This window comes from Colius striatus, chromosome 2 (genome assembly GCF_028858725.1).
Source record: "Colius striatus isolate bColStr4 chromosome 2, bColStr4.1.hap1, whole genome shotgun sequence".
NCBI lineage: Eukaryota > Metazoa > Chordata > Aves > Coliiformes > Coliidae > Colius > Colius striatus.
Window position 1 is genome coordinate 102,817,660 of NC_084760.1, and position 13,732 is coordinate 102,831,391.

General features: G+C 42.3%; 1 protein-coding gene across 1 annotated transcript in view; it reads right to left on the minus strand.

Moving 5' to 3' along the window:
- Positions 1-13,732, minus strand: part of FNDC1 (fibronectin type III domain containing 1) — a 71,321-nt gene that overhangs the window by 28,770 nt on the left and 28,819 nt on the right. Inside the window, exons 3-9 of the mRNA XM_061990251.1 lie at positions 12,797-12,895; positions 10,987-11,101; positions 9,590-9,777; positions 8,060-8,167; positions 4,757-4,945; positions 1,659-3,962; positions 155-276 (exon numbers count right to left, since the gene is read on the minus strand). Of these exons, the coding sequence (XP_061846235.1) occupies positions 155-276; positions 1,659-3,962; positions 4,757-4,945; positions 8,060-8,167; positions 9,590-9,777; positions 10,987-11,101; positions 12,797-12,895 (3,125 nt within the window). The remainder of the gene's footprint in view (positions 1-154; positions 277-1,658; positions 3,963-4,756; positions 4,946-8,059; positions 8,168-9,589; positions 9,778-10,986; positions 11,102-12,796; positions 12,896-13,732) is intronic.

Genomic DNA, 13,732 nt, shown 5'->3' on the forward strand with positions numbered 1-13,732 from the left:
TTGTCATTTGATTTTAGAGTGGAAACTAGATCCCTAAATATAACCTTACTTAACAGTTTCATTGACTGAGGCCACTGTTCTTTCTTTTCTTAATGAAAATATAAGTACAATAAAATGCCAAAACATCTTGAATTTGGAGAGAAGATCACCCTACCCACTTTGTTCCTTGAGGGCCATTGATTACTCTCTGTCCACTTGGTTTTCCATTATTACCAGGTACTATTTTTCCATTTCCATTTCCATTTTTTGTTGTAAGATTAGGTCTGCCATTGTAACCTGAAACAGAAAAGAAAACATACTATTGAGAAGAAAGCTGTGCAACCTACAAACTGCATTTTAATATGCAGAGAAGTGCATTTTCTGACCAATCTGGACATAAACAAGAGCAGAAAGTGCCCTCACCACACTTGTCAAGCCAAGCGTTTAATTTCTGTATGGAGTAACTGTTGTGCCACTGTCAGATCCTTGCAGGTGACACAAGCATCTGAAATGGTTTCTTCTGAAGAGGTTAAACACTAATGGTTTGTTTCCACCATGTTATTTGGTCTCTGTATTCCTTCCTGGTTCTTAGAGAAACAGGACAACATTTCTAGATGACAGCCATTAAAATGTTTGTCACCTTTGTAAGCATTTGATGAATAAGGTGAAGGAAGAAACCATTGTTAAACACAACCACTTCTTCAATTCTATCCTTATACAAAACTGTAGTGACATACAATTTCATTAAAGAAAACACAGAATGACAGGACAGTATGAAAAAACACGTTACTGCCTAGGTGTGGGCAATATAGCACTATATAATCTAAAAAAGCCTTTTCATAGGATCATAGAATAGTAGGGGTTGTAAGGGACCTTTAGAGATCATCTAGTCCAACCCTCCTGCTAAAGCAGGTCCACCTAGATAAGGTCACACAGGAAAGCGTCCAGGCGGGTTTTGAAGACCTCTAAGAAAGAAGACTCCACACCCTCCCTGGGCAGCCTGTGCCAGGGCTCCCTCACCCTCACAGTGAAATAGTTTTTTCTTATGTTTAAATGGAACTTTTTGTGTTCCAGCTTCATCCCATTACCCCTTGTCCTGTTGCTAGATACAAAAGAAAAAAGGGATGTCCCAATCTCCTTACACCCACCATTTATATACTTGTAAATATTAATGAGATCACTCCTCATTCTTCTCTTCTCTAGACTAAACAGTTCCCGCAGCCTTTCCTCATAAGGAAGATGCTCCAGTCCCCTGATCATCTTGGTGGCCCTGCGCTGGACTCTCTCCAGAAGTTCCCAGAAGTTCCCTTTTAATAATCCATATGATGAGGAGCAATATACCTGAGAGGTTGTCAAATTCTAAGTACAAATGTGCTTCAGTAAGCATTAAGTTGAAATAATTGCTCATAAGCAATATAGCCTTTTCTTTTTTTTCCAACAGAGTACCTTACTTTCACTTCCTCTGTGGATTATTGGATCATGTGCAGATCAGTCCACAGGACTAAATGTCTGGGGCACCAGTGTCCTCAAGAACTGGGCTTCCTGACAATTGCCAAAATAAAAAGTAACACATAATACTAAATAACTGAACCTGCATTCTGATGGAGGACTTTTCATCTAACTGCTGGTCTTCAGTAAAACAGAAATTCAGCAAGATTACTACAGCAAAGACAAGATACCTTGTCTGTAAGGAGGTCTAACAAACTGCTGTTGGGAAGAGCTCCGTATCCTGGAGTTCAACAATCGCTGGCGAGGAGACAAAGTAGAAGAGGAAACCATTGGAGAAACAGTGTGTGTGGTGGTAGATACAGAAGAACGTGGCCAGACAAAGCTTGGTTTAGATGGGGTATGCTTGTTAGAGGACTGAGTAATCCATGATGCTACAGAGGAACTTCCTGGTGATTCTAGAGGAGATATTTTTAATGTTGGAGCTTTTTCCTTCTCTTCCTCTTCAGAGCTTACTTTGTGAGGTAGAAGAGTGTCCATAGATTTCCTTTTATTGCTAGTAGAATCATCGTATGTGTTTTTGTTACCTCTGGAAAGAGAAGGGGACCATTTTGCCAAAGATGTGGGTTTGTCTTCCACTTCTTTCTGATCATATTCACTGTAATAATCATCCTCTTCATCAGAAACTGACTGACGAGATTTAGATGAAGAGGAAGAAGGAACTTTTTGAGGAAGTTCAGCTTTGGACATTTTTGAGGGTATCAGGCCATATTTTTTCTCTGTTTGGGACATTGTTCTTGTTGGAACCCTCGAGCGAGTAGATAATGAAGGACGAACTTGTCTCGAAAAATTGGGTGACAACCTTGGATTATACTGGTTGTCTTTTGCTGTGTCACTGGCAGAACTGGAATCTGGCTGAGAATCTGGCTGTTGTTGCTTTGACAGAGATGAACTTGAGCTTCCCTGAGAGAAAGATGCAGGTAATCCCCTAGAAGAAGACACTTCTTTGGGAAACACAGAGCGTCTGCTTCCTCTGTCTCTGCCTTCTGTTACATCCTCTTCATCACCTTCCTGCAACTGTTCGTTACTCTGGGATGAAACATGAGATGGGAGGCGCCGGCCCCTTGAATGCAGTAAGGAAGGACTGGTTTGTGCCCTCTGTGGAGACTCTGAGTGGGAGGCCCTTTCCAAAGAATGATGAGAGGGGAACATCTTTTTAGGCAAAGATACACTTGGTTTTGATCGACCAAGCACTTCTTTTACCTCTTGACTGTCCTGCTCTTCAGGCTTATGTTTGGAAAGAGGATGCTTTTCTGGAGCAGCCACTCGACTCCGTTGTTCTGAGTCAGAGTGGGGTGATTTTACACCATGTGTCTCTCTTGGATGAGAATCAGAATCGACCTGAGGATTTCTTCTCTTGGAATAGATTGTTGAAGAAGACTGCCTAGAAGAGGGTAGAGAAGGAAATATGGGGTTTGCATCTTGTGAGTCCTCCCTATAATTCTTATCAACATCCTTTCTGTCAGATTTGGCACTGGTGGAGGACTGAGAGGGAAGTAAAGTGTGACCAGAAACTGCAGACCTCGATGAGACTGCCACCGCAGCTAATTTCGAATCCTTCCACATGCGAGAACTGGAGCCTGAGGGAAGCCTTGTTTGCTGTGACCTAGAAGTGGGCTGTTCCGCTCTGTTTTCTGCTTCTTCATTATCAAACTCATGGCTATCATGAACATGGGAATTTGATGACTTGGAAGAGGGTTGATGTGAATGACCTAGAGACCCAGACCTACTGGGATGGCTTGGGACAACCTCATGAGAGATAGACTGACGATGTGATGGCATAGCCGGGCGACTAGGCTCTGAAGTTTTAGAAGACACTTTCACCAGTACGGGGTCTGGCCTTCCTTCCACTTTTCCCACAAGATTTTTGTCAGGAAGAGGATGGGAAGATGTTTTAGAAGGCACATTAGCGTTGCTTTGCCTCAGTTGCTTTGTTTCATTATCTGTGTATTTAGGAACAGAGGAGGCAGAATAGTGTTGTGCTGACGATGGCAACGGTGCTGGTGGCTCACGTTTCTCTGTGCTCCTCTGCTGTGACCCCTCTGATGTGTGGGTTCGAACAGAGGTCCTCCCTGAGGCAAGGACAGGGTGAACTGGGCGACTAGGTGACAAGGGTCTACCGTTCCTCCTCTGATCCTGCGTTTTTGGTGGTGTTGTTGGAGCTTCTTGGGAGGAATCATGATCATCTGTCACCTCAGTGGACTGCAGATCAGATTCCACCTCTTCCACCTTTCTAGAAGGTAACTGAGATTTACTTAGGACCCCTCGAGTCAAGATTTTATTCTTATATTCAGAAAGAAGACTCTTTTTGTCACTAACATGAGGTGAATGAACAGATGACTGCTTAGAGGAAAGCGATGGCTGGACTTTTGAAGAAATAGAAGAAGTCTGAGGAGACGAGTGAGTATTCCCAGTTGTTTTAGCCTCTGAATTATCCTTATTTGTTCGTTGGTGAGCAACTGAATCCTCATGGGCAGCTGGGGGGAAAGAAAGCATTTATTCACAATGATAGCAGAAGCACAAAAAAACAGATCAAGAGAAGAAACCAGATAGGTAGAAAGAACAAAACAACTGAAGAAACAGAGACAGTAATTACTTCTGTATTAACCAGCCTGTAGAGTCCAGCTGAGTAGGCTTTGGTTAGTAGGAAGGTATCTCTGTGGAATTACTATAACTTGGGTAAAACTTACAGCAATTAAAATCAAATACCTAAAAAGCAGGGCCTGCAGCATCCTATCAGTGGAATCAAATCTTTGGCAGAGCTTAGTCATGTTGATGGCACGGTGATGCATTATCCCATCTGATGCTGTGGCATACATTTTTAGTTAACAATAAATCTGTCCCCACAGCATCTTGAAACATCTTTTTGGCAAGAAGCAAACGCAAGGAGTAGTAGGTGAGTAAGCCACTCTAAGTGACTTTCAAGAGCAGGAGCTGTCAGGAATAGTGCAACCAAAAACTCCAAAGCATTGTACTTCTTTGCCCTTTGGATAACAAGAGCACATGTTGTTTTCATGCAGGAAATACAGTACGGCGTGCATTTATTAAAGATGTTAGAATGTCCATGAACTGTCCTTTCACATGCTGCAAAGTGAGAAGCACTTTTTTGGACAATGTAGTAATGCAAAGAGTGAAAAGAAATGGTATTAAGGAAGTAACACCTCACAGGTTGGTTAGAGTGCAGAGGAATCTAAATCAGTAAGAATTAATGTAACTGGGACCAAGGCAAGAATGAGTGGACTACACAATTGATATAGGGCTTGGTGCTCACCTGCTGGGATGGCAACACTGAAGGCTTTAGACTGAGGACCTGGTCCCCTCCTGTTTGCTGCACGAATTTTGAAAATATAGCGCTCCCCGGCCTGCAGACCATCTATTATGGCTGATGTTGTAGCTCCAGAGTAGGTGATGGACTTGGCTCCAAATGGCTTGAGAGCCGGGGCGTATGAAAGAATGTATTCTGAAATGATTTGGCAGACGGTTGGAAGGAGGAAACTGAAAACAGTCCTGTTTCCAGCGGACAGACTGTATGGGTAGGATGAATTAGAACGTGCATTACTAAGACTAATACACTAGCAATGCACGCCAAGTCAACACAGCTGGAGCATAAAGACACAAGAGAGATATTTATACATAGCTATGAATCACATCAATGACCTGAAAACTGAGATCAAATATGTTAGCTAAGCCTTTGCAAAAATACATAAGTGACAATGCCCATCAGAGTGAAGTGTCGCTAAGAGGAGTCAGACAACAGCCATGCACACTTCCAGAGAAGTTGGAAAGATGTAAAACACAGTATCAACTGCTGTGCAGTTTGGTGTGCTGCACCAAGAGACCTTTGGTGTTGCTGGACACCAACTAATACAGGGGGGAAAAAAAATGACTCTTCTGAAAAATTAACTGCCCTAAATCTGAAATAATAGAGTAAACTTGCAAAGAGGAAATGCACTGGAGGCAGAAAACACGTATGAGTGTGGCCAGGAAAATATGCACTGCTGTATTGCTTGTGGAAATCTAGTCTGAAAGACTGCAAATGTTAGGAGGTGTGAATCTCTGTGATCAGAATGCTCGTGTTGTTATGGCTGATGAATCACAAGCAGATTTCAGAATTCCCAAGAGAAAGAGAAATTTTGAACTTACTGATCAGCTACCAAGATATTTGCAATCAACAACACATGATCCAGAGAATATTCTTCCAACACATAACTTGCTCACAATGGAAGACAATATACAACTGCATTGATGACTGTAGCTATGTCCACAGCAAAAAAGAATGTTAAAATATTTCTTTCCCACAGAAATGATTTCAAAGAAGAACAAAATTATGTATTCACATAATTATTATTCAAGACATCAGTATTAAAATCAAGTGACCTTATTCATTACCTTCTTATCCTACATTTTCAGCAGAGTTGACACAGCTATAATTGCAGTCTACTTCCTGACCCTAGTCATGCAAAAGCAGCTCTGCCAGTCCACTGTGGTGAAACTCTACCAACTCCAAAGTCCATATATTCATTCCTCAGCAGTGTTGGAGCCTGGGGGCATCCCCATGAAAACAGGAGAGCGCTTACTTTAATCTTGGAGACAATATTAGTGCAATCAAAGTGTTTCCAGCTGAGTCTTTGCTTAGAGGGGTTTTAGCTGTAATCTACAGTCCAGCAGGTAAAAATCATGACTGGATGATGGAGATTCTTTTTCAGAAAAGATACTTCTACCAGGAAATAACAGCACTGCATATTGCCAAATGGTAGCAATATCATGCCTGTCCAACAAAATCAAAATCTGACATGCTGTGCTTGACTATAGCCAGGGCCAAATGCTACTGAAGAGACAGCAAACCAAGGTCTTGTTGCCACTTAATAAACTCACTCTGCTCCCACTTTTCAGTTTAAGATTACTGTGGTACTTCTGCTCTGTATTATCCTTCTGTATTGAGAGAAATTTCACCCCTATAGGAATAACTACAGGCATGAAGAGGAGTCTTCCCATTACACTCTCAAGAATGCAGGTAAGATCTCAGCCATGTGAAGGCTTCCTTTTCTTTTCAGTCCTCTGCAAGAGGCACAGATATCAGACCAAAAAAAGGTTTTGAAAATAATTTCCAAGGGCTTCCAGTTCTCATTCTCTACACAAAGATACAAAAATACTTGAGGAGACACAATATCATGATGCGAAAACTCAAGAAAATAGTAACACCTTTAAAACCAGGATTTTTTTTTCTGAAAATGAGACCATATTAATTAAGAAATAAGCTATGCATAAGTGAACAAAATCAAGTCCAAAAAATCATCAATATTTTATATCCAAATGCATTTAATGCTCACTCAAAGAAAAAAAAAGCCACAGTAAGCTTTGGATTGGATTTTTTTGTTTGTTTGTTTTAAGATACACAGGAGTTCCTTCAATTGCAAAGGCCTTGGTGTAACTTCTGGTAATTCTCAAATGGCTGTTGGAGGGCATTTTCTCCCATTACTTGAATATGTTGTATAAATAGAACAGGTAGAAAAACAGAAAGACCAAAAGACAAAAATTCCCGATTACTATGTGCTATCAAAAAAAACTATGAAGTGCTAATTCACTGATTTATTTTAGCCACTACAAATACAATTTTTGTAATTTATTAAGTTTTAAGATAAGACTTCTCCTGTAATACTTCATTCTCAAGAAAAAAAAAATATTAGACACATATAACTGTTCAGCCCTTGAATATCAGGTATCTTTAAAATTATTTCCTTGGATGAATCACCTAAAGATTAGCAGACAAAAATGGACAAAGGGCTACACATTGCTGAAAATTAAGAGCAGATCTGAAATTTGAGATAGTGTCCCTTCAGGAAGGAATTCCACTACTGCCCTGAAGACCACATAAAGTAGATCTTGTATGCACACCTCCCTCCAGGACAAAGGTTTATAAATCCTGAGATGCTACAATGCTGATAAAGCACCTTCAGAAGCTTGTGTAGCTCAAGAACACAATCCCATCAACCACTAGAGAACAGAAGCAGACAAAAAAGAATCAGCCTGTTCATTTTCAGAGAGAAAAAGGGAAAAAAAGTCTGAGAAAGTGTTTTTAAAAAAATCCTATGCAAGTAAATAGCCACTGACAAATTAGCTTTATGACCACGTACAACACCACTAGAGTACACCAAGTTTATATGTGAAATCACTATTTGCACTTGCTTCTTAAGCTGATGCTTTCCTTCCACGATTAACTAGAAATAAAGTAAACCAAACTCACTTTCTTGGCAACTACCCAACTTCTCCTTTTTCATCTAACTGTTACAAATCCTTTGGGAAACTTCCTTGTTGAGTTCTATACTTTGATCTGCCTATTAACTGAAGAAGAGGCTTCCTGACAGCCCAGGAAGCTCTAAGACATCCCAGGCACACGGTGATGATGGCTTCCTGGCAGGGGTGTGGAGATGCTGGGCTGGAAACATGAAAATCTAGCCATCAACAAGTGAAAAAATCCTGGCACAGTCAGTGGTTCTAGTTTGCTGTGGAGTGGCAGTCTGGTTTCAAGAAGACCAGCTACCTGAGGGTGTTAAAAACAACAGGGATGACTTACCTTTGACTTTTCCTTCACTCTCTGGGAGAGCATCCCAGGATGCTGCTACAGAGGTTGGTTTCCCCTTTAGTGGCCAAACATCCAAATTTTCAGGTGCACTGGCAGGAGCTGTGAAGCAACCATATGCAGAAGAGGCAAGTAAGAAAGGTTGACCTACACAGTATAGACCTTTTGTTCCTTCTCATAGCAGTAAATTCCTATATAGCCATTTCAAAGGCAAATGTGAAAAGCACACGTGGCTCAGATCCATGAATTACATCTCTCTATCAGACTCCTGTGGTGAAATTTTATTCCACACTTTTAAGAACAGGCTGCCTGCACAAGACTGCTACTGTAGCTTAGCTGGAACAACGTGGTAATTCAGTTGTTATGGAACACTTCCCTGAACCAAAGGGGCCCCACAGCTTCTCAGTAGTGGAGGCAGGATTTAAATATGCTGCCCACAGAGAGAGATAGCAGTCAGGTTACTCTTCCCATGGGAAGGGGCATATCCAGTTGCAAGAGTTCAAGGTGGTGACCTCAGTCCCAGAAATACCCAAACCACTTCACACCACAAAAACAGCCCCAATGTGCTGCTTCTCCCTGAGGACTGAGAACTGGCTGAATGATAGAATCCAGAAGGTGGTGATCAACAGCACAGAACTGAGTTGGAGGCCTGTGGCCAGTGGAGTTCTACAGGGATAGCTTCTGGGGCCAGTCTTGTTCAACATCTTCATCAAAGACCTGGATGAGGGGACAGAGTGTACCCTCAGCAAGTTCGCTGATGACACCAAACTGGGAGGGCTGGCTGATTCCCCAGAGGCTGTGCTTCCATTCAGCGGGATCTCGACCAGCTTGAGAGTTGGGCAGAGAGGAACCTCCTGAGGTTCAACAAGGACAAGTGCAGAGTCCTGCATCTGGGAAGGAACAACCCCATGCACCAGTATAGGCTGGGGGTCAAACTCCTGGAGAGCAGCTCTGCAGAGAGAGACCTGGGAGTCCTGGTTGATAATAAACTAACCATGAGCCAGCAATGTGCACTCGTGGACAATAAGGCCAATGGTTTCCTAGGATACATCAAGAAGAGTGTGAACAGCAGGTCAAGGGAGGTTCTGTTCCCCCTCTGCTCTGCCCTGATGAGGCCTCATCTGGAGTCCTGTGTTCAGTTTTGGGCATCCCAGCTCAAGAGGGACAGGGAACTGCTGGAGAGAGTCCAGTGCAGGGCCGACAAGATGATCAGGGGACTGGAGCATCTTCCTTATGAAGAAAGGCTGCGGGACCTGAGGCTGCTAAGTCTGAAGGAGACTGAGGGGGGGGCCTCATTAATAATTCCAAGTATTTAAAAGGTGTATGTCAAGAAGATGGAACAATACTTTTTTTCGGTAGTTTACAGTGATAGGAGATGTAGGCAGCAGTACCGAGGCTTTTCCCACGGTCCCAACTCTCTGCTGCCTCAGGCAACTGCTTATTCTGTCTTTCCCTTAAGTCACGCCTATTTCACAGCTCAAACCCTAAGACTTATGTTATTCCAAGGACCTTTTTAACACATACCTGCTTCTGGGGTCCGTTGGTAAACAGACACACTCCATTTGCCTTCCTTTCCTCCCTCCAATATTTGGACAGCAAACTCATACATGGTGTCTGGCATCAGATTCTCCACCAGAGCCCGCCGGTTGGGCACCTGCTTGTAATCCCACCTTGCTGATTCCCCCTTTTCCCGATAGCGAACACTATATTGCCTGTGATCAGAAACACAAAAATAAGAAGTCACATGTCAAAACCTAGCATTAGCAGAACCAGAGAGGGACGGGCTGCTTCCTCCTCACCTAGCCTGCTGAGATGCCTGAGGAATCTACCAAAATGCAAACAACAAAGTAATACTACCACTGAGAGCCAGCATCTTTTAAGCAAACTCTGTGCATTCCTCCAACGGAGTCTGATTGCTTTCACCCCAAGAGACAGACCACTCTTTCCAGCCTCTTAATCAAAACACCTCCTGCCCTGGGAGGAAGGCACAGCACTTTCTGAAGCAAGCCCAGTATCCCCAGGGGCTCCACACTACCATCTGGCTGCCCCACAGGCATGAGCATGGCTGAACGGCTGGGAGCCCCTTGCTCCAGAGTAGCACAGGCAGCTCATTTCCCATGTGTTGGCCCAGACAACCACTTCCACAAGGAAACTGAGAACATCTAAAGTTACCACTTCTCCTGTCATGCTCCTTGGGATGTTTTCAGTGCCAGGCTGCACAGCCCTTCAGTGCTCCCAAGCTAAGCAACGCTCAACAATTCATCATTTTCAAACCTTTAGAAGTTTCCAGCCTATTTCTCTGTTTATTTTGGGTGTCCAACTGCCGTGGCTCACTGCTGCAAGCCAAGCTCTCGCACTCACAAGAGCTCCCAACCTGCTCAGCCTCAGCTGCACAGAATTTCTAGAAGGTCAACAGATGCAGGAGGCCCTGACAGGCCTCCTTCTATTCCAGTGATGCTTCCTTCACTCACCATATAGTCATCTCTAAGCCATAGTCTGTTCTGACAGTTCAACTCAACACCTCACCTCTGGGTCTGTGCCCTGTCCCCTTCTCCTTCTTTCCCCATGCATGTATAGAGATTTGTTGACATTTGAACAGCAAAATATCCCCAGTTGATGCTGACTATTTCATAAGGGATCTAAACCTATGTTGTCCAGCACTTACACATACCTCTACATACTAGAGACCACGTGCAGGGTGGAGAGTACATCACTCCACATGCACCCACATTAGGTTTTTAATATCTTGTCTGAAGCATCTCCTACCAGCCATTGTCTTAGGCAGGGATATGCAAATTCCTATGAGCTAACCTAAATTATCCTCAAAACCAACTGAAATTAAATAAATGCAGAAGTAATCAGTGATGCCTTGGCAGCAGCTCACCCTCAGTATACATTCAGAAAAGCACAGGGGTAACTACCTATTTGTTGAAGCCCTCTGTTTTTCATACAGTGGGTCTGTCCAAGTAACAAGCACGGACTGAGAGGACATAACTCGAACAGTTATGTCTTGTGCCACGTCCACTTCTTCCTCTTCTGAAATGGCAAAACAAAATAACAAATCAATAATAACATCAGAGTTCCCATAAATAACAGTAACTGTCTTCAACTGATGTTATAATACACACACAGCACAGATGAGTAACAAATACAGCAGCAGTGGAAAACCACGTATATTGATTGCCACGTGTATTGATTACTCCATGGAAATGTAATTTCTTCCATTAGTTCTCTGCTAAAAAGACCTGAGTACCAATATATTCTACAGTCCTTCAATAGTCAAAAAAGTGTTACTTACAGTAAATGTCTTATTAATATACTGACATTCATCATTTCTGGCAAACTCACTGCCAGAGCTGTCTCAGTAACAGAAACTTTGTTGTATGAAAAATTCTGAGATTTTAAAATTTGCTTTCATTTTGAAGGGCAATAAAATCAGAGACTGACAAAAATTCTTCACAAAGTAGAATTCCTGCATATTTTACATTTTTGAGTGCTTCAAACAGGTTGTTTGAATTCAGCTTTTTTGTTTTGTTAGGGTATACAAAGTAATAATTTTTAAAAAAACATTCAAAGGAAAAAAAAATCATTGAAGTGAGCTGTTCTGACATATCAGTCTACCTACTGCCCCATGAAAGATTTATTACTCTTCTTATCAGTGTCACAGAGACGAATCCCAAGTATCCCAGAGACACAGAATGCACAAGGTGCAACTTTCCAGAAGAATAACACCGGAAAAATATTGATGTCTCAGGAAAGGGAAAGGGCCAGTAAACTCTTGAGTATGGTTTTATTCTCTAGGGAATTTACTCATGTGTGACTGTAGTCCAGTGAAAGATTGCCCTGCTCTTCAACAAGGGGCATGTTACCCTTAAACCCAGCATTGCCCACACAGAAAGCACTCAGCAGGGAAGGACATTTTACTTCTTCCAATCAATTTTTTAATGCAAAGGATTCTCTCTCAGACAATCCCAGGTTTTCCAAGACCAACAGCTACTACACAAAAGTGGCTGAGAGGATCCATTTGCTATTTACAGTGGCTTTGGGGACCTATTTAACAAAGATTTGCAATTAGAACATCTGGGGAGAGAAAGAGATCATGAAAAGTGCATGGCATCACCTCCTCAGAAAAGGTGTGAGGTGGGATTTCCATACATCACCATTCTCAGTTCTGACAAAGGTGTTCTCCATCATCATCAAAATATCTGAAACAATGCCGCCCCCACAGCATTCTCTCTGTCATGTGAAAAAGCCATGCTGGCAAGGAGATGACTCAGAATCACATTCATACTTTTTAACCTTGGCATCAATATGTAACGTCTTCTTTCCAAAAGAATGTGAAAACTTTTGGTGACCAGGTTTAGGTTTCGGAAAATCAGCCCTTCAGAAAATGGGGCAGAGATCTGACAAGACAGCATAGCATTGTGGAGGTCCTAGCTTTGATTTTATCAAGTCTTCTCATACAGTCATTGCAGTGCATGACATTTGCCAACAGCTAGAGAGGAGGAGATTAAGAGAAAGCTACTAACAAAAAACCAACAATAGAAACCAAACCACATTGCAGATTTGTATCCTGCTTGAAATAGAAAAGCAAAGACAAACATCAAACTCTTTAACACAGAGAAAAAAAAAATAGCAACTCCAGTCCCAAAAGCAGTCTAAAAATCACAAAACTATCTCATTGCATTCAAATGTCACCATGAATTGACAATAGATATGAAAGAAACACACCTGTGACTTTTCTTTTAGTTAAAGATGACCTATAAACAGGTTGGCTCCGTCCTTGAGAGCTCCTTGATGGCAGTGAAACCACATGAACTGACTCAGAGGCTGTACACGAAGAGAAAAACACAGAGGCTTTCTTGTAACCTTTTTCATTGAAAAGAACCAAAACTGCGGTCTTTTCAAGCATAATTGTTTTATTCTTTTTTGAGATACAAAAGGAGAAGCTCACTTGAAAGTTTGTTTAATGTCACAACATTTAAGTATGAGGGTTCAATATGTTTGTAGTAAGAACAGTAAAGTTGGTATTTTAGAAGCAGGAAAGAAAATTATTAACATAGACTCATAGAATCATATAATTGTTTGGTTGAAAAAGACCTTTAAGATCATCAAATCCAATCACTAATCTCACACTGCCCAGCTCACCATTAAAACATGTCCCTCAGCACCTCATCTTTGTGTCTTTTAAATATTTCCAGGGATGGAGACTCCACCATCTCCCTGGGCAGCCTGTGCCATTGTCTAACAACCCTCTCACTGAAAAAGTTGTCCTAATCTTCAATCTAAACCTCCACTGATGCTGTTTCCTCTTGTCCTACCACTTGTTACTTGGGAGAAGAGACTGGATCCCACCTCGCTACAACCTCCTTTCAGGTAGTTGTAGAGAGTGATCATGTCTCCCCTCAGTCTCCTCTTCTCCAGGCTAAACTTCCCCAGCTCCCTCAGCTGCTCCTCACAAGACCTGTTCTCCAGACCTTTCACCAACTTTGGTGCCCATCTCTGGACATGCACCAGCAGCAAAATGTCCTTCTTGTAGTGAGAGGCCCAAAACTAAACACAGTATTTGAGGTGTGGCCTCAACAATGCTAAGTACAGGGGCACAATCACTTCCCTGGTCCTGCTAACCATGCTAATTTGGATACAAGCCAGGATGCCATTGTCCAC